General features: G+C 54.7%; 2 protein-coding genes across 2 annotated transcripts in view; one reads left to right on the top strand and one right to left on the bottom strand.

Moving 5' to 3' along the window:
* The window catches only part of CDH23 (cadherin related 23), a 215,113-nt gene that overhangs the window by 20,265 nt on the left and 175,152 nt on the right, over nt 1–19,696 (bottom strand). The window contains exons 32-37 of the mRNA XM_074874229.1: nt 19,574–19,675; nt 18,634–18,636; nt 17,379–17,528; nt 16,594–16,722; nt 16,343–16,471; nt 14,815–15,042 (exon numbers count right to left, since the gene is read on the bottom strand). Coding sequence (XP_074730330.1) covers nt 14,815–15,042; nt 16,343–16,471; nt 16,594–16,722; nt 17,379–17,528; nt 18,634–18,636; nt 19,574–19,675 — 741 coding nt within the window. The remainder of the gene's footprint in view (nt 1–14,814; nt 15,043–16,342; nt 16,472–16,593; nt 16,723–17,378; nt 17,529–18,633; nt 18,637–19,573; nt 19,676–19,696) is intronic.
* Nucleotides 158–11,042, top strand: VSIR (V-set immunoregulatory receptor). The gene is made up of 7 exons (XM_074874230.1): nt 158–362; nt 5,142–5,597; nt 6,336–6,383; nt 7,784–7,891; nt 9,355–9,382; nt 9,850–10,037; nt 10,308–11,042. Exons 1-7 carry the CDS (start codon nt 197–199, stop codon nt 10,343–10,345), a joined length of 1,032 nt encoding a protein of 343 aa, XP_074730331.1. The 5' UTR covers nt 158–196; the 3' UTR covers nt 10,346–11,042.

Here is a 19,696-nt window from a genome sequence, read left to right as displayed (position 1 = left end):
CAGCTTGCTCTAAGCCAACCCTGCAATGCTTTAAGGAAAAAACCCAGCAGCTGTACCCGCTGCTGCCCAAACGGGTGGGGACTGAGGCATCGCCCGCCGGCGGGATGCCCGGTTGGGGTGCAGCCCGCAGCTCCCTGCCGCATCTCACCTCCTGGGGGTGCTCGCAGTTCTCTCCATTGCTGCGTGTAATAACTCAATGAAATTTCCTGTGTGTGCGAGTCCGGCTGCCGCTGCGGGGCTGCTCAGAGCTTGCGGGCCGCTCCGCAGAGGCGAGCTCCCTCCGGCTGCCCCAGCCGCGATGGAGGCGACGTCCCACCGGCCTGGGCTGCTGCTGGCCGCGCTCTGCCTGCTCGCTTCCCACGGTAAGCTCCAGCTTGCTTTCCTCTCCTCCCCGCCCAGAGAAACTCTCCTCACTGGGGCACCGCGTTTGCCCGGCTGGGGCTGTCCCTTGGCATGAGGAATTTGGGGCGTTTCGGGGGTTATTTACTTCCTCACCCTGTGATTTTTGGAGTGGGGGGCGGATCAAGCCAGTGTTTCACACGATGCTGGTTGCGTCGGGGGAAAGGGGCTGCAGGGGAGCAGCTGTTTTAAAACTCTGGGGTTGGGTTTTCCTCCTTCCTCCTTCGCCTTGATCTAACGTGTGTGGAAGGAAAGCAGCACCCCCTGTCCCTGCCAGCCCCCTGACAGGGATCCCGGGGTGGAAAAGCTGCCCCATTCCCGAGTGGCACTTTGCCACGGCATTGTGGAGGTCCCCAGCCACACCGTGGTGAAAGGAGCCTTCCCTCAGCCCTGGGGGAGCAGAGAGAGGTGGTTTGTGTGAGCAGGGCTGGGATGCCCTCTCTGAGGATGCTCTGCTCCACCATAATCGCTGGGATGTGCCAGGCAGCTTCTTCGGGTGGGCAGCCGGGACAGGATCATTGTGTGCGGTCACCGAGTTTCTCTTCCCCTGAGTGAGCACTTCCCGGTGCTGGAAGCTCACCGGCTGCTTGCCAGCACGGCAGGGGGATTCTCTGGGAGGCGGGGGGCCGCTTCATGCCTGACTCTGCAGGCAGCATGTCCGTAACAGGGCTCCGGGGTCAGGCAGTGAAACAAGGGTGGTGGCAATTAAAACAGCAGTTTGTCTGTCGCCGAAGGGTCAGAGGATGAAGCTGGGAAGGACCGTGGTCCCTCCTTGCCCTGCACAGGACGAACATCCTATCAGGCTTGACTTCTCCCTCTGTCCTGGGATGGCAAAGTGACTGCCTCTAGGACATCCCCAGGAAGAAGTGATGCTCCCTTGCAATGAGGACATCCTCTCTTCTCTGGGACAGCAAGGCTGGTGAGGACTGGAGTGTGCTTTGCTTCTCATCTGAGTCTCTTGACATCAGGGAGCGATTCCCAGCATCTCTGTGGGGCTTTAGATTATTTCATTGACAGGTCTGGGGTGCTGGGACTGAACATCAGGCTTTCTGCAATGCCACAAGCTTGGACACTGATGTTCAATGTGTGCCTGGTGCCAGAGGAACTGAGCTTTGTGCAACTGTGCGCCTGCCAAAACTTTCTGAACCCCTGGCTAATTTTAGCAGGGCTTGATGGAGAAGTAGAGCCTCTGGAGACATCCAGCTCCCACGCAGTTTGGGGACCCTGGCAGCTAGGTGGATGGGGAGGCAGCTCCTCTCCATCCAAGGGATAGCAGCTGAGCTGGGCTTTCCAAAATCACATCCCAAGTGCAAACTCAGCGTTGTGACCCTGCCCCTGGGCCAGGGCTGTGCTGGAAGAGGAGCAAGGCAGGACCCTCCAGCGGGTGCAGTAGCTCCAGGCTGCTCTCCCCACAGCCTGGATGATCAGTACCCAGGGAAGAGCCCTGCCGCTGAAAAGCCATTTGCTTCCTCAGGGTGCAGGAGACGAGGGCTGTTAACTGGCATCTTCTTTTTAATTTCCTGCTGTAAGTACTTGTGCTGAGGTGTGGATGCCCCAGCACATCTCACCTGGCTGATAACTCTGAAGCATAATGACAGCACAGTGGCCTTGGGGCTTGCAGCACTTTCATGTGAGTCCATTACAAAATCTCCCAGAAGAGGAATTAAAGCCGGGTTCCTCACTTCAGCACTGAGCAGCTGCTCTCTCTCCGAAAGCCCTCCTCTGCTGTGGGTGAACCCTTCCAGAGGCTGCAGCCCTGCCACTCAGATTTCCCTGGAGTGGAAAGAGGTGGCATGGTGTGGAAATCACTTCTGTAAGCCACAGGAGTGTAAATCAAACACCTACTTGCCAGAGCAGTGGACCAAAATTAGGAGAAGCAGCCAGGAGAGGCTTTTGGTCACCGACACAGAATTTGGCATGAGATCCTGTTTTATTTAAGCTGTTGGTTGGCAAGACAGGCTCCTTGGCATTAGCACTTTTTTGCATTTCATTTTCTCTGAAAGGAGAGCTCCCAGGTTTCAAGCTAGGCAGTGGCACCGGCACCGGGGATGTACCAGCGTTGCATGGGGCTCTGTGCCGCACTGATGCAACGCCGCGGGTCAGAGCCGAAGATACAGAGGTGCCAAAGACAAAGAGGGGCACTTCTGGCACCTGCTTGAGACCTCTTCTGTCTTTACCAGATGGTGACAAGACAACAGCTCTCGGCTCGGACCTCGACGGGTCCAGGCTCTCTCAGCTGGAGATGCACAGAGACGGGCATCTGGCTTTATTTTGACACTTGCCAGCAGTGCTGACTTCAAAGGGAATGGTCCGACTGGGATGGGATGGAGCCAAACCTGGGGTCTGGGCATGGAAAAAGGCCACAGCACCTGGGGGAGATTAAGATCCAGGAGCTTTAGTGTAAAGACGCCGACAGAAGACATTTCCTCTGGGCACCATCTGGCATCTAGCATGGGTTTAAAGCCTCGTTACATCTTGGGGAGGGAACAACAATTTCCCTGGCACTGCTGTGGGGCATGCTGAGCCTTGCCAGCTCTCCTCCCCAGCTGTTTTCTCCTCTGCTCGATGGCTTTTGGAAGCTGTCCCCTGCTTGGGAGAAAGAAGGGAAGTTGATCATGCTGAAGGCTTTGCACACGTGGTAACCTCTGTCCCTCCCCACGGCTGGGTGCTGCTGCCGAAAGCGTGGGCTGTGTTGACTTTCCATCCAGACGGTTCCCATCAAGCTCCGGAGGTGGAGGCTGGATGTTTTAGTAAGGCAGTGCTTTGCAAACTGTGCGGGGATGAGCGGGACGGCCCTGTTTTATTTGAGGGGGGAGTGTGTGGAAAACAAAGACTCCCGCAGATACTTTTGCAAGGTGTTGGAAGTGCGGCTTCCTCCAATAGAGCCCTGGCTTCCCTTCCCCTGGCTCCCAGGGGACCCCCGATGTGAATGGGGCACTTCCCGTTGTGGCAGGTATTGAGAAACACATCTGAGGTGCCTTTTGTGCTTGGAGCACTGGCAAGGAGGTGGGCCACCCGCTCCGCTGTGTGCCAAAAACCCAGCCAGCCCGGCCAAGCATCCCAGCCCCAGCAGCATCCGAGGATGAGGAGAAGCCAGGGCTGGAAACCAAGACCAAATGAGGCAGCTTTGAGCTTGGGCCACGCAAACCTCTGCCCCAGAGCAGCCCTGGGGGATGTGCTGCTTCTCATGCAGTGAGGAGCAGGCTGAGGCGGCTGCAGGAAGGTGGAGCAATTAGCTGGAGTGGTTTAGCAAAGGTCATGCCATCCCTGGCTCTGCGGGGGACTCGCTGCAGATTGGGAGGGGCTGGTGGGGCAGATCCCCTCCCCAAACCCCCCTCTCCCTGCAAAGCACCCTCAGGGAGGCTGCTAGGACTCAAGGGCTTCACGGCTGTTCTTACGTTGCCATCCTAACAGCCGTAAATAGCCATGAGGGGTGGAAGGCCCAGGGGATGTTTTCAGTTTCGCTCTCAAGCAGAGCCTCGTGCCGGGGCAGTGACACGGTGACCCTGCACAGAGGAGGATGCTCTCCGGGCAGCCCTGCGATGAGGAGCCTCTTGCCCGGCTGGATGGCTTGCGGGCAGGCACAGCACACCCCGCCCGTGATTGACGCCTGCTCGATATAGCAAGTGAAAAACCTCAAAGCGAAACAGCGGCGGAGCTAATGGCACAACAGGATGTTACCAAAATAAAAGAACACCTTTTCCTCATACCATCTTCTCTGTTGCAAACCAGCCCCAGGAACCTCCTTTGCTCAATAATTGAAAGAATATGAACCCAGAATTTGCTTTTTCTTCAGCTTTCAAAGGTGACGTATGTACTTCTGCAAACACAAAGCAGCGGCAGGGCCAGAGCACCAAAGACTGAACTGTCTGTGCTCTTTTCTCTCCCCTCATACACAGCTTCCCTTACCCGCCAGTACGCTCCACTGGCGTGCTGCGATGGGACCAGTAACGCCGCAGTACGCCCCTCGCTCCTGCGCCTCTGCCAGGCCTCCCGCCCATGTTTCGCAGCTGACAGCGGTCAGGGATTTCTTTCTGAAAATTGTTTTCATTTTCAAGCAGCTCCCCACAGTTGGTGTTGGCCAGTTCCCCCTTTTCCTCCCCAGGGGCTGAAAAACAAGAAGGGTGGGACCTGCTCCCTGCCTGATCTCGGGGGGCACAGGCTCCTCCTAGCTATTTTCTTTTTATTTTTTTCTCCTTTTTTTTTTTTCAGCTGGCTCAGCAGCACTTGTATTTCCTCATTCACAAGCCATACCCCACTGCCCCGCTTCTCTTCTCATCCTCTGCATGCCTTGCAGAGGTCTGGTGCTCCGTAGAAGCCCCCCGCCTCCCTGCCCCACGCCTCTGCCAGCCCCAGGCAAACTCCTGCTGCTATTAAAAGCTGATGCTCAGCTATATTTAAAGCATGTCTCTCCTCCAGGGCTTGTTTTAGGGTGAAGTTTTGCCCCCAGCCCTGCTGGAGCGTTGCTACAGAGCAAGCGAAGGGCTTACGCTGTGCTTCCCCTCTCCCTTGTCTTGGGATATGGGGAGGTTTTCTTGCCCTAAGGGCATGGGTGAAGTCTTTTTTCCCTCTGCCTGCAGGCTGATATTGATGATCTCTGATTTCTCTCCTAGCCATCTCTGCCAACATCAGCGGTGGGGTTTGCAGTGCTTGTTTGGGGAGGGATCCCCGTTTTGCTATGAACTCAGGGTAAGCCCAGGGCTGTAGGGTCTGACTCGGCCGCTGTGCCTTCTCTCCGGCAGGAGGGCCAACAGCTTTTCTGATCACCACCCCGTACTCGCTCTGCATCTGCCCCGAGGGCCAGAACGTCACCCTGACCTGCCGGATCAGTGGTCCCCTTGCCGACCGCCACGACCTGTTCTACAAAACCTGGTACTTCAGCAGCAACGGCGACCAGAGCTGCTCTGAGAAGAAGCACATCCGCAATGTCACCGAGAAGGAGCTGCACCACGACCTGGGCAGGCACCACGAGCCGCTGGGCAACGGCACCCAAAAATCCCCCCTCGGGGGGCAAGGCAGCCATCATGGGGTGGAGTTTGTCCCTGACCACCACGGTGCCTTTCACATCATGGTGATGAACCTGACGCTGCAGGACAGCGGGAATTATTGCTGCTATGCTGTGGAGGCAAGGCGAGAGCATGGCAAGCCCCACACCCTGCAGGTTGCTCATGGCTTCGTGGAGCTACAAATCCAGCAAGGTGAGGGGGGGGAAAGGGGAGCTCCTGCCAGACCCCCATTCATGCCAGGGTGCGTTGGAGCAAGGTGGTAGAGAAGGGCTGGTGGGGGATGCTGGGGTGCAGTGCTGGGGCTGGGGAGAGAGGGTGTGGTGATGCTGACAGCCCAAGCCATGTTGCAAGAGTCAAAGAGCAGCAGATGTTGAAAGGGTTTGAATTAGGGCCAGAGAGTGTTGGAACATTAAAAAAAAAAAGAAAAAAAAAATCAGGAGGCTGGAACGCAATAAAATCTATGCTACATAGTTTCACTGATCTTCTTCAACCTCTTCCTGGAAGAGAGGAAAACAAACCTCAGCATAAAAGAAGCTGGCCGGTGGTCCAAGCCCCAGTGAGGACTACAGGCATTGCTCAGGATGCAGGGCGTGCAGATAAGCTCAGGGCAGCAGCCCAGGGGCAGAGCGGCCCAGGGAAGCACAAGATGGAGGGGAAGGCATCTCCTGCCCTTGATTTGCAGCGTTAGGGTAGATAATTTTTCTTTTAGACAAAAAAAAAAACCCAGAGCCTGCATGGCCAGGGATGGGCCCTGCCCCTGTGGGGGAAAATGGGTCTTGCAGCGGGAATCTCAGTGTAAGCTTTTGGGATGCTCTGGGCTGGTTTTCTCAATACTGGTGAGTAGAGGCAAGCAAACCTAATGGGTGTGGGAGCTCTGTGGTACCTGAGCAAATCGCCTGAGATCTAACACTCCTCTCTTCTCCTCTGCAGGCAGAGAAGGGCTTCAGAACTGCACATTTCATACCACCAGCAGCAAAGGTAAAGGGAAAAATCCCCCCTCGCCAATGTGCTGCTCATCGTCCTGGCCTATCTATTTCGCTAGGGACAGCTGCTTGCTACTAACACACTGGTGTCCAGATGCAGCCTCCCCCACCCTCAGGTGTGCGGAGGGTGATTTCCGAAGCTGCCCCCATGGGGTGCATGTGACAGGCACATCCTCAGGCTGAGGAGAGCCTCCTTTGGCCTTGTCACCTTGACATGAATGTCCTGAAGCCTGTGGAGAGCATTCACCCTGTAGTTATAAAGCACCGGATCCCACCCAAAACATGATGGGGGATTTACCAGCTGCTGCCACAAGCAGATGGGAAGGGACTGAAAAGTAAAGAGTTGCAGGAACCTCTTGCAACACCCTGCTGCCATCCCAAGCCCATGCCACCTCGCCCCGAGCAGAGATGCTCTAGCAGGGGAAACCCAAATCTTGCTTGAGCGCTCAGACAACATGAGGCTCCCCCAGCAATGTGTCTAGACGCTGGAGGTACCCACACTTTGCTATGCAGGTGGTTTCTTGTGGGTCGTGCTGTCTACCCCGGTTTGCTGGCTGCTAAATGGGCAGATTTTGCTAAAATTGCTTTGCAGCATGGTTGGGGCCAGCCCAGCCATGGGAAACTGTCCCCTGCTCCCCACAACAAGTGCTTTCTGTCTCAAACCCGCAGTCTCAAGTGCTGGGACACCCTGTCCTGCCAGGCAAAAAAGAAAAAGAGAAAAAAAATCCCACCCCGCACAAAACACACACACACTTGGAGCAAAAAGCTGCCTCCCCAGATGGATGTGCAGGAAAGGAGGGCTTGAGCTGAACCTGCCCTTGATTTAGGCAGCCCTTGACCCTGCCACAAGCTGTCCCACATGGACCTTGATGGCCACAGATGTGCCTGCAGGTGGCCAGCCTTTCTGGGGAGCCTCCGTGGGCAGTGTTCTGCAGGGGCATGTTCGATAGCAGAGACCTTGGGCAACGAGTCCTTTGATGCCCGAGTACTTTAGGCAGCCTAATTTTGACAAGCTGGCCATGGGTCAGAGTCAGCACTCTTTGAAATCACTGGGAGCCTTTCTGCTGACTTCAGAGGGTTTTATCAGGGCGCCTGCTTCTCTCCTCATATCTTGAATACCAAAGAAAGACCTTGGGATATCCTCCAGCAATGAGGGACTTTGGTCAAGGTCCTAAACCAATGCCTCAGGGCTTATCTCCGCAACCAGCAACGTATCCCATCACGAATCCTGCTAGGAGCAGACTGCCAGTGTGTGCGTGATCTGTGTTTCATCAGACATGGGGCAACAGTGGTGTTGCCCCGTGCTTCTGCTACAGCTTGAGGAAACTGAGGAAATGCAGGGTGAACCCCCCTCTCCTTCACCACCCACTCCAGCTCTGCCCTCTTCTGTTGCAGATATCACAGCTGCTGCACTGGCAACAGGCGCCTGCATCGTGGGCATCCTCTGCCTGCCCCTCATCTTGCTCCTGATTTACAAGCAGAGACAAGCCGTCAGCAGCAGACGTACGTACCCTTCCCTTGCCAGCCACTGGTGGGGACAGCCATCTCCTGGGCTCTGCCAGCATGGCCTTTATGGAATGGGATGTGTCCTCCTGGGGTCAGCTGATTCAGACCCTGAGTCCCACAGACACCGTGTAAAGTGGCCCAAAGACAGGTCCCTGCCAGGTGCCTCCTGCAAAACTGTCCTGGGAAGGACCGTGTGTGCCTGCAGGCTACCAGAGAGGAGTGTGGGTTGGGAGGGGGGCCTGCAATGCCTGCCAGGCACGCTGGGACTGTGCTGGGGACACTGAGACTGCAAAGATGCTGTCAGACCCCCTCCCCACTGAGCCCTTTCCTCCCTCTCCACTGCAACAATCAGCTCATTTACTCATCCCTCCCTCCTCCACTGCACAGCTGAAATAGAAGCTTTGCCTTCTAAGTGCTAGAAGAAAGCATTATTCGTGCTTTTTCTCCCCCCCTCTTTAAAGAGACCCCTTATGTGTCTATGACAATAGGACTGCAGCAAGCCAGGTCTCCCCCCACTGCCAGTGATTTCAGTAATTAAGCAGAAAGGGGCACCACCTTAAGTGGCACAGCTATTTCATCAGGTCTTGGGCAAGCCGGGGGCCCTGTGGTTTCTCTCACTGAGCTTGGTGGGCAGCTCTGTGGCTCTGAGCAAACCCTTTGGAGAAGTGGTGTTTGCAGCAGCGGTGGGCATGATGCCAGCCACAAGAACGGGAACTGTGCTTCTGACATCCATCCCTGGCCAAAAAGACTGGCCGTGTGCCTTCATGCATCTGTTTTGCCATGGCTGGGGTGCAGTTCCCCCACCTTGTGCTACAAAGCATCACCTAGATGCTACGTAACCCAAGAGGGAAGGCAAAACCCAGGGGGATTTGTTTTTGGGGTGTCTCAGACCAGGTTAGCTACAGGTTATTTCCACTGGGCGCTTTCCATTGACACAGTCTGGGCCAAAACCTGTGCATCTCGGCTCGGGATATTTGCCATGCAGCCATCCAGCACACCCAAGTAACAGGCTGCAGAAACCGCTGTGGCTGTAGCAAAGGGGATGAGGAAATAAATAACAGGGTGCTGCCCAGACAAACACAGGGGCAGCCAAATGCCGGGGTGGTATTTTGCAGAGCTCCGGGAGGGTGTCAGAGGCTGGTGGTGGGCGCATACAGGCACGAGCAGGACCGGGCTGCAGCCCAGGCGCCGCAGCTGCGCCTCACCTTGCCCCGTGCTGGCAAAAGCTTCTCTTTCTCTGTTCTTCAGAGCCTGTAGTTTCAATTTGTGAGGAGGCTGGGCTGCAGAGGAGGTTTGGGAGCAAAGAAGAGGCTGATGCTAAAGAAGGGAGGGAGGAATGCAGAGGAATAGGAGTAATTGGACATGGATGAGACACCAGAAAACAGTGCACACAGTGGGTCTGGGTTCGACGCTGGGCTTCATGCTGCCAGCACTGAAGCCAACTGTTTTGTCTTTGGCAGGTGCCCACGAGCTCGTCAGGATGGAAAGGTGAGGAAACCCACATGCTTCCAGCTCCCCCCCACCCCCTCTGCCCACATCCCTGATCCTGCAAGGGTCTTGTCCTCTCTTCCCCTCCCCTTGAAGCTGGAATGTATCCTTGCCGGGCAGAGTGAGGAGGGTGCTGGCAGCACCCATGCCCAGGATCCTGTCCCTTTCCAGGCAGCCACTGTTTCTCTTCCCTCCCTGCAAGTGGGAAATGCCTCCTTTCTTTTTGCCTGTGCCAAGGGCATGCATCTCACCACTCTCCAGGAGAGTTTGAAACCACCGTGCCTTTCGGCTAAGCTTTCCCCACTGTGCCGGGCTCCCCGCTCACTCTCAGCAGAGGTGCCACCATCTGAACCTGCTCCCTGCCCTTCCTGGTCGTTCCCAGTGCTCAGCCAAAATCCTGGGGATAAAAAAGGCTCCCGAATGAAAAATGCTAATCCCCACCCCTCTCACCCTCTCCTCTCCTGCAGCAGCGCCCAGGGCATCGAAAACCCCGTCTTTGAGGCGGTCCCCTCGGCAAGCACGGAGTCGCGGCCCCGACCCCAGCTCTCCTACATGGCCAGCCGGCAGCCCTCCGAGTCTGGCCGGCACCTGCTCTCTGAGCCTGGCACCCCCCTCTCCCCCTCCGGCCCTGGGGACTGCTTCTTCCCAACACTGGGTGAGTGACCGGCAATGCTGAGCCCCCATGGGGACCACTGTGCGAGGGGTGGGAAGGAAAGGGGCAGCTAGGAGGGATGAACGGGAAAGGGAGGGTTAAATATCAGCTGCAAACTTTGCATTATGTGGGACGTCATGTCCCAGGGCTTTGAAGATGGGAAGGACCCAAAGCCTCTGTTTTATGTGCAAAAGCAGAGTTTGGCTGCTTCCCGAAGCTTTTCCCTGCAGCTGCAAGCTGGACTACTAATACCCTCGGTTTGCCCTTTTCCAGATCCTGTTCCTGACTCACCAAATTCCTTGAAAGCCTGAAGTCCCCGGAGGAAACCACATCCCCCAGTCACAGCCGGGAGAGGCCAGGCAGCCACCGCGCCATGCTTGTCCAGCCGAGACCCCTGGGAGGGCAGCATGGCCATGGGCAGCAAAGCATTAAAAAATGAAGCTGCGTGCAGGAGCCCTGTCCCTGCCTCCTGTCCTGGCTCTGCCCTGGGGCTGGAAGTGAACCTCTCTTGCCCGGACTCTGGTTTTTAACTACTTATTTCTATGGAGAAGAGCTCTGTATTGTTCATGTTTTACAGACTAGCTGAAAATTGGGGATGCAGGGAAGGAAGGATGACCCATACCTGCAAACCTCCCCGAGGTTTTAACTTATTGCCAGGGGTTTAAGCTGTGCAGCATCAACCTGTTTCTGCATCTCTGACTGAACATCCTCTCCGGGTAAAGTACTTTATCCACCGTGAGACAAAACAGGGTCACCGGCCAACCTTATACTATCTTTTTCTTTGCAAAACAGGAAGAGGAGAGGCTCCCTGCAGCTGATGGAGCCCTCCTTCCCCACCAGCCTTTTGAGACAGCCACGGACTTGTGAGGCTGCCGCGTTTTCAGCTGAACGCATGTTGGGAAGAGCCTTATTTCTGGTGCAATTTTATCCTCGGCTTGGGATCAGGGGAATTTGTCTTTCTGTTTGTTTCATTATCAGTGCTGATTAAAAGAAAAAAAGGATGTTTATGGGTTTTGTTTGTTTGGGTTTTTTTTAAATGCCTGTAATTTAGAATATTTATCTGGAGGGTATTGGAGGATGTTCCTGTGACGTGGCTGAGAGCCCCTGTGGAGAGGCGGAGGCAAGGGAGCACACAGTGGGCGGTGGGAAACGTTCTGGCTGACCTCCCCCCATCCTCCAAGGGGCATCACACCAGAGCAACCATCCCTGGGGCCACTGCCCTCCTCCATGCCCGCGGACCTTGCTATGCCCCAGGGGACGTGGGTGCCCTCACAGCATCCTCCGTCCAAATGCAGCACCCTGGCATCTCTTATCCAAAAGAAGCCATGGGTCAGGCTCCAGCGTGACTCAGCCCCTGGTGAGGAGATAAAAGCTTGTGGTAGACTCTGTTACTCAAAGGATTTGTTTGGTTTTTTTCTCTTGCTTCTGTTTTTGTTGTAAAGTGGGGAAAAGATTGCCACTAGACAAACATAAACATTACTCATACCAAAACAGTGTCAAACCTGAGCAATAGCCGTACCAGGCAGCGTGCCCGCGCAGAGCATCCCTGGCACCATGCCGAATTTTCACACGACGTGGCTGGAGGAAACAGTGTTTGCCTCTGCAATGAGCTGGGGACACCCTGGATTTGACTAACCTGGTTTTGGCTTCAGCAAGAGCAACTTCAAGATGGTCTGGCTACAGGACTGGATAAAGGAGAAGCCAGCACCAACGCCCACATCATGGACATAACTTCCTGAACACGGGACCTTGTGCTTTATTGCCAGCCATGGCTCAGCCCCTTTCCCGGCTTTGCTGGGGAAGCTCGCCCAGTGCGCACTTCCCCGTCCCAGTGGCTGCAGCTGGAAAGGCACATGGAGGATTTGTCTGCCTGCAGGTCCTGCTTTGAAACCCTCCGTTTGTTAATGAATGCACTGTTTGATGACAGAATAAAGCTTTGTTGGAGACAGGTTTCTCTCTGTGCTGCAGGAATCCCATCTTTTGGGATGCCCCGTGCCGCAGGCAGACGCGGCGGGCAGGCAGAGGTGAGCTGAGCAGTCATGTTCTCTGCCAGAAGCAGTGGTGCAGCATGTCAGGGCACTGCGTGGCATCAGGGACTGTTTCCCAAATGGAGAGCTCACCAGAAGGCAAACTAAAGACTTTTAAGGGAAAGAGGCGATGGCTACCCAGTCTTCTACACATACTGGAGCAGGAGCCCTGGCATGCTGGGTGCTGGCACCCCACCTTGGTCCCCATCACTGATGAAGAAGATGGTGAAGGTGACCCAGCAAGGTGCTCATGGACCTTGCCGGGTCCCACCAGCTCTTGCAAGCACCTGGCTTGGGAATGCACATCGAGCTGGCGCCCCGCTGCTGGCTGTTTTCCGCTGCATCAGCACTCAGGGCTTCGCTCATGAGGAGGGCGAGGAGCTGCGGTGCTTCACCTGAACTCTTGTTTCAGAGCGGGCGGACGGGAACAGAAACTGCAGAGGCTGAAGCAGCCGCGGCTGGAGGCGGCTGCAAGACAAGTGTCTGGGAGGTGAGGAGAGGCTTTGCCCATCCACCCTGCCTCTCTGCAGGCACCAGTGCCTTGGTCTGCGGGTGCCAGGAGGAGCCCTGCTCCGGCACATGTGGGTGCCGCAGCTCTCTTGGGCAAACATCCTCCCTTCTGCTGCAGAAGTGCCCCAAAGACTCCAGAGCAGGGCCAGCCCTTGGGGAGCTGCAGCTGCAGGCTCGCACCAGGGTCAGACAGAACCTGGGTCACTCCCGAAATTCCCAAGTAAGGACGCCAAGACCTTGAAGTTGCAGCTCACCAGCTTGTGAAGGTTTTCTTCCCCGCAGTGCTTTTTGGGGTAAATGTTTTCCTTTTATCATCAGCATTTTACTCTTTTGCCCCTGCATTTCCAGCTCCCAAGAGGACGGCCAGTCTTCCATGCACCCTTGCTGTCCTGGGTATCATGGATCACCACAGGACTTCCAAGTCCTCTCCCAGCTCTGCCTCTTCTGCTTCTCCCATACTCAGAAAGCCAAATCTTGAATCACATGAAGGGACGCATGAATTACAAATAATAATTCCCTTTTGTGCATCATTGCATCAGCCTAGTCTTGTGAAACCAAAGTTTCTGGTGGGTGACAAACTCCCGACAGGCTTCATTTCATCACCCAGGCTTGAGACCAGCAGTCACTGAGCGACATGCAGGACAGCCTTTCACAAGATCTAAGTGTCCTCAAGCTCCAAAAAGGGCCAAAACTCTTCTCTTCACTCAGGAATCAGGTCACTGGATGCTTTGTTTCACTTCAGCATGGCGTGATTTTGATTGTCGTTGCTGGCATAACTTGCGCTGGTGACGTGGTGCAGAAACCCTGAGGACAAGTGAGGCTGCTGGGACACTGCTTTGGCAGCGTGAAGCGATAAACTGTGTCACTTGTCCTCTGCAGCACCGGGAATGGAAGAGGGCATTGCCATGGCAATGGGATTTGCTGGCTTGTCACATGGCATTCCTCACCTCAGCAGCATCAGTGATGCTCCCAGAGTGCAGGGGCAATGGGGACAAGTCGGAGCTGGTGATATCAGGTGCTGCAGTTACATGAAGCTGCCTCCTCTCATTTTTGGGGAAGACACTTACCTAGATTTAAGCCGCAGTGGCAGCACAGCTTAAGAAATAGATGGTGATGCACAAGCAGGCGTGTGAACTACCCGGGAGGGAGGAGTTGAGAGTGCAAAGCCTGAAGCGAGAGTTGCAAGCCACAGTTTGCGTTTGCTGGCTGCAACCTGTTTCCTCAAAATGTAGAGCAGGGCTTTGAAGCGAGAGCTCTGCTGGGAGATCAGAGAGATGGCAAGAGATAGCAAGTGGAGGTGGGCGAGAGGAAGGATGGCAGGGTGTTGCGCAGGGTGTCATTCCTCCCCATCTCACAGTTTGGGCTTGCTTTGTGCACACAGGCGCTCGCTCACCTCCCCACAGAGTTGTATGGTTAGGAGGGACGCGGGGCTGGAAAGTGCCCCAAATGTTATTTGCTCTTTTGACTCTCCCACACCACAGTCCTCCTTAAAGCCACAAATAATGAGACTTGTTATTCACAGAGCAGGGAAGGTGCAAGGGAGAGAAGCCAGGCTACAAATACAGTTTCCCACCAGGCACTCCTGCACGCTCGTAGCTAAAAAGCAAGGCAGCTGCCTCCTAAGACTGAAGGATGATGGACGGGGTCTTGTATTGGCCCCCAAATGCATGGTCAGACCCTGCTCACCACGGGCAGGGCGCTCTGGACAACAGCAACGCAACTGAACGGCTGCCCAAATCTTGCATGTCAGGGACTGCAATGGCTATAGCAGTAATTCCCAGAGCTCTTCTCATTCGCAAGCACCAGAACAGACACACATGAGTCCACGGTGAGCTGAACCATGTTTCCAGCAAGTCCCTGCCCTGAGATGGGTGAGCAACATCCCAAGACCTTTCAGACTCAGAGCATGAGGAGCCGGTGGGCAGGACAACTCCTGCAGCCACCAGCACACTTGCCTGTTGGGATGCTATTGATATTTTTGGCATTTACAGACAGGAGATGGCAGCTCCCCCAGCGACTGCAAGAGAGGGTCTCACAGAACCAGGCGCTGAAGGAGGCTCTGAATCAAACTTGTACGCAGCAGATTTGGACTCTGAGTCATAACCCAAACGGCTGGGTCACCAAAACATCGCACCCTGTGCCTGTTCCCCCCTTCCATACTTGACTTCTCAGTGCTAAGTTCGCTTCCACAGTGCTGCCCAGCTCCATCATGCCCCCCTGAAAAGCACATTTTGGTGGCTCACCGACAAGGAGGGGTTGCCCTCATCCTCGACGGTGACCACCAGGCTGTAGAAGCTCTGCCGCTCGCGGTCTGGCGGGGAGGGCCGGGTGGCAATCTCGCCGGTGACACGGTCCATGCGGAAGGTCAGGTCCTCATTCCCGTCGGTGATATAGTAGGAGAGGACGCTGTTGAGGCCGATGTCCCGGTCGGTGGCACGTACCTGGACTACTGCCGTGCCGCCACCGACGTTCTGCAGGGTGAGACGGCGGGATGAGTGGCAGAGATACACAGCGTGAAACACATGCACCTCATAAACATATGAAATACATAAATAATTACATTAATAACATAATTTTAATATAGAGTGGGGGTTTTCCAGGTGCTTGAGCCTCCAAACTCTCCCCCAACACCCAGCAGCCAAGCAGAAGGCTGCTCTCAATCACCAGTTCCTGGATGTTGTTTTTGCAGTGCTTATTGCAAATGATGTTTTAGTAATAGATGCATCTTCGTGCAAAAAATTAACCAAGGCTACTTGCGCTGCCACAGATAGCTCAGCTGGGAATCAGCCAGAGGCTTAGCAATGGAAAACTCTGCCCTTTCCTTGAGTGCTCAGATCTTCCTGGTTTGAAACTCTGAAATTAAATGTATTTTCTATATTAGTTTTTAAAAAGAAATGGAATAAAACTAACACGTGACATTTGCTGGTAGGTCACCAAAGACAGCTGTCACCGTATGCTGAAATTGCACCTCTTTTTCCTTATGCTACAGCATCTCCCATTTTTTGTGATGAACCAGTCTGATTCCCTGCCGCAGAAAGCTGCGCATTAGGTCCTATCTAGGCTGGCACAGCCTGGAAGAGCATAAAAACCAGTGTTTGTGCAAAGGTGAAGGCTGTGTAATGGACTCAGAGCTCAGCTAATTATTTTTGGATAGTCCCATTACAGGGGAAATCAAAACAGAAATTCTGTTCTTCAACCAGCTCTGAACATGTATTAAATAGATAAGAAAACCCTAACAGGGCAATAACTTTAATGCAAAGCTATTAATCATGAGCAGCACTTCCTCACAGCTAAGTGTCACTGGCTATTACTTGTATTTCATTTTTCATCATCAAATTGAGAACCCCCCCTGGTCCAGGAATTAAACTGTCAGGAAATAAGTTGTCTTTTCTCACGCCTGATTGTGTTTTATTGCTTAATTATCTAGCTCTTGCCGAGCTGCTTCCTGAAAGCAATTTCTATTCTGCACCGTGCTGCCTCTTATGTCACTTCGGTGGCATTTCCATGGGTGTGTAGCCACTTCTCCTTCCTGCTGGTTCCTGCAGCCTCATGGGCTTAAGTTGCTTGCAGCGCTCTCTCCTAGCCCAAAACTAGGAGGCCATCACAGGTGAGGGCTTGCAAGGGGCCAGCAACTTAAATCACCCAAGGTGAGGCTTGCAAGGGATCAGCAACCCTTAAATCACTGAGGGTGAGGTCTGACCACAAGACAGACCTTGTGGTCAGACCTTACCTTGGGAGGATGGAAGGAGAGGATCAGGGCTGGGTGCTCACCTCGCTCACGCTCACGTTGTAGCCGAAGGGGCTCTCAATGACAGGGGGGTTGTCATTGACGTCGAGTATGTTCACTCGCAGGGTGTGCTCCTTCCTCCGGGGAGGCACGCCACCATCCGAGGCTTGGATCTGCAGTTGAGGACGTATTTTTTAAAAAATGCTATTTTTTAAGCTCACAGTCCCAAGAAAACAGCCTTGATGCTCAAACCAGAAGAAGCCCAAGGAGGTAATCGGTGTGGTTTGGTGCTTACCCGTAATGTGTAGTGATCCAGCAGCTCCCGGTCCAGTGGCCGGGCCACAAACACCTCACCATAGGTGTTGTTGGTGGTACGGATCTCGAAAGCCCGGCCAATGTTCCCTGATGCCAGCGAGAAAGTCACCTGGAAGCATCACAGGGAAAGAAAAACAGGGCAGGCAATGTGATGCTGTGAGGAGGAGGGAGAGAAAGGAGACCCTACAATAATAAACCCAGAATCACCTTTGGAAGTCTGAGCATTTTGAAAGGTCTGATGCGCTGGGGTCCATGGGTGTGCTGGCTTATTGCAGCCACCCCAAAGCAAACACCCATGGGCCAACCCTGGTCTCAGCCACAGCGCTCCCATGATGCCAGCAAGTTTTGGTATTAACGGTCACAGGACTTCATTAATGCCTGTCTGTTTGGTAACGAGAATAACAAATGTCAGAGAGCTTCCTGCTCAGCCTGCCAAGGGCTTCGCGGCCATTCCTCATAGCGTGAGAGGCCACAGCTGGTTTTCAGATTGCCAGGCTCCTTTTGACATGTGTCCCGCAGTGCTCTTTGCCCCAGACAGCCCAAGGACAATGTTTTTCCTCTCCTGTTGTGCGCCTCGACTGGGGCATGCTGGTACCCACTGAGCAAACACTCCCAAAATTGCTGGCATCAATGACCAGTTTGCTCTCGCAGGGGTGCAGAGGAGGGGAAGGGGTTGGGAAGGTGCCGATGGAAACATTTCTGTATCAGTGAAGCATTACCCCAGCCTTACGGACAGCCCCAACCCTGCTGTGCTGGCCTCCCTACCTGCCCATTGCTGCCTGCATCTGGGTCACGGGCCAGGACCATGGCCACCCGCTTGCCGACGGCACTGTCCTCTGCCACACTGACGAAGGAGTCGGAGGTGATGTCGAACTGGGGGCTGTTGTCGTTCTCGTCCAGGACCGTGATGGTCACCTGTGGGCATGGCACAGGGCTCAGGCAGGGTGCAGGCAGGAGCTGGCCTCCTGCCCACCTGGCATCAACAGCCATGCTGACACCCCCAGCAAACTCCTGATGCATTGCACCCCTCTGAGGTGCCAACAGCGTGAGTATTGTCCATCCCATGTGAGAATGGGTGCAGGTATTTGAGCCCAAAAGCTGAAGCTACGTCCCTGTCTACAGATGAGGAGGAGAAGGAAGGATGCTTAGAGGCCAGAGAAAGCTCACAAGGGTGCTGCAGCTCTCAAGTGGATTTTTCTATGGAGCATCCTCTGGGTTTTTATCCTCCAAATAACTGGGCACAGCGTAACTCCCACTGCTGCAGGGTGACCCTTTCCTGCTAAGCTTTTCCCAAGCAGTGATTTCATCCGTGTTCGCAGCACCAGAGGTTGGGCAGGGCTTGCTTTAAAGCTAGACGGGCACAAAGAAGACAGAGCTGCATGCATTTAACTAAACCAGGGTGAACTGGGCATAGAGAAGACCTGAGCCCCCTCCTGGGAAAAGGCACATGGGCAAGTGAGAGACTGGGCAGGACACGCTCGGAGGGGCACTCCACCGCAGGCAACTAGGGACTGGGCTACCTCGGCCACAATTAGCCAGAGGAAATGCTCTCATCGCGTTTGTAATCAAAGATCTGCAACGCGACACAGAAATGAGAGAGGAAGAGCCTTTCTGTTCCCGGGGCTCTATTTATGGGTGCCCCAAGCCCCCAGGTGTGGCCAGGCTGAATGCGACAACATCCCGGAGGAAGCCGGGGAGTGAGTAGTGCTCCTCAGGGTGATTCGTTTATTGTTGCTGCTGAATTCAAAACAGAGAGCCAGGAGCAGGGAGAGCCCATTCAGCTGCTGTGAGGGATCCGGCAGCTGCTGTCCCAAGTGACAGATCGGGGTGCTGGGATTTCTGCTCGCCAGCAGCAGGGTGGCTCACAGGTGTCGGCACCACATCCCAGAGGGTGTCACAGAGTCTGGTGCTGGTGGGATGGGGCTGGAGACTTTCACCCCAGTCCCTCCCTGCAGCTCAATGCAGAGTTCAGGATGGATCCTGGTCCCCAAGATGATGCCAGCATGATGGACATGCTTACCTTCTGTTGAAGGAGAGCAGAGGGGGAAGCAGAGAAAACAAAGAACTGAGAGTTAGTGGGGCTGAAGAGGTGTGGGCACACGCGAGGGGCAGTGGGCTAGCCCTGCATCCCACTGTAGCATGTTGGGGGCTGAGGGTACCCCCCTGCAGTGATTCAGAGGCTTCTCTGATGGTGCATCCCTTTTTTCTAGATAAGCTTGGCGGATTTGCCCCTCGCCTTGGGAGAGGCTCAGACAAGAACACGGCAGTGTGCGGAGAGCACAGCCACCGGCACCTGTGGCTGGGGACAGGCAGTGCTTGCAGCCTCACTGCCTTTGCCATCCAGCATCCTTTTTAGAGGCAACAGATGCACCAAGACACAAGACCGCTTGAAACACTGAGCGCTGCCCATCACTACAGGCCAACCTGCGGTTTCAAACCCCTCCCCGAGGCCCCACTCCTCCATCTGGCCCAAACCAGCAGAATTGGGTTGTGCCAGCCTAGCTGCCCCTGCCCACAGCACGGGGACCAGGCTTGCCCTGCACCCGGAGTGCCTCCTGCCCCAGCAGAGAAATGCAAATCACCCCCCTGCTCAGCTGCCTTTGAAAGTGCCAAATATAACCTCTTAAACATAAACCACAGCGAAGTATTTCAAGGCCCCCAAATTTACCTCCCTCAAAACTGTTTTAGCTTGGCAAGTGACCTGCGAACTCTACAGTTTGGGGTGGTTTGTTTGTTTGTTTTTTCCTGAGAAATCCCACCCTACGACATGCAGAAGCTAAAAGGCGCTAGTCCATGCTTCTGCAAATGCAGGGTTTCCCCCAGATCAGGGTTTCCAGATACCAGTGGTGGGACCAGAGCGGACAACTAGGACATGCTGTACCGTGCCAGAGGAAGAAGGAGCTCTGAGGTCAGCTCTGCCCACACAGAGGTTGGTGGGGAAGTGGGTAGAAGCTACTCACCACTGTGGAGTCAATCTTCGGTCCTCCATCATCGGCCACCACTGTCAGGGTGTAGAAATCCCCTTTCTCTCGATCCACCTGGCCTTTGACAGTGATCACACCCTGCCAAGGATGAACAACAGC

This window comes from Strix uralensis, chromosome 7 (assembly GCF_047716275.1).
Source record: "Strix uralensis isolate ZFMK-TIS-50842 chromosome 7, bStrUra1, whole genome shotgun sequence".
In the NCBI taxonomy this organism is placed as follows: domain Eukaryota; kingdom Metazoa; phylum Chordata; class Aves; order Strigiformes; family Strigidae; genus Strix; species Strix uralensis.
The sequence above is the reverse complement of the archived record's forward strand: the minus strand, read 5'-3'. Positions and strand labels throughout refer to the sequence as shown.

Excerpts from the sequence above, each read along its gene's own strand:
- VSIR (XM_074874230.1), top strand. The coding sequence starts at position 197 with ATGAAATTTCCTGTGTGTGCGAGTCCGGCTGCCGCTGCGGGGCTGCTC. Across the intron at positions 5,598-6,335 it reads GGAGCTACAAATCCAGCAAG|GCAGAGAAGGGCTTCAGAAC; the intron begins GTGAGGGGGGGG and ends TCTCCTCTGCAG. Across the intron at positions 6,384-7,783 it reads TCATACCACCAGCAGCAAAG|ATATCACAGCTGCTGCACTG; the intron begins GTAAAGGGAAAA and ends CTTCTGTTGCAG.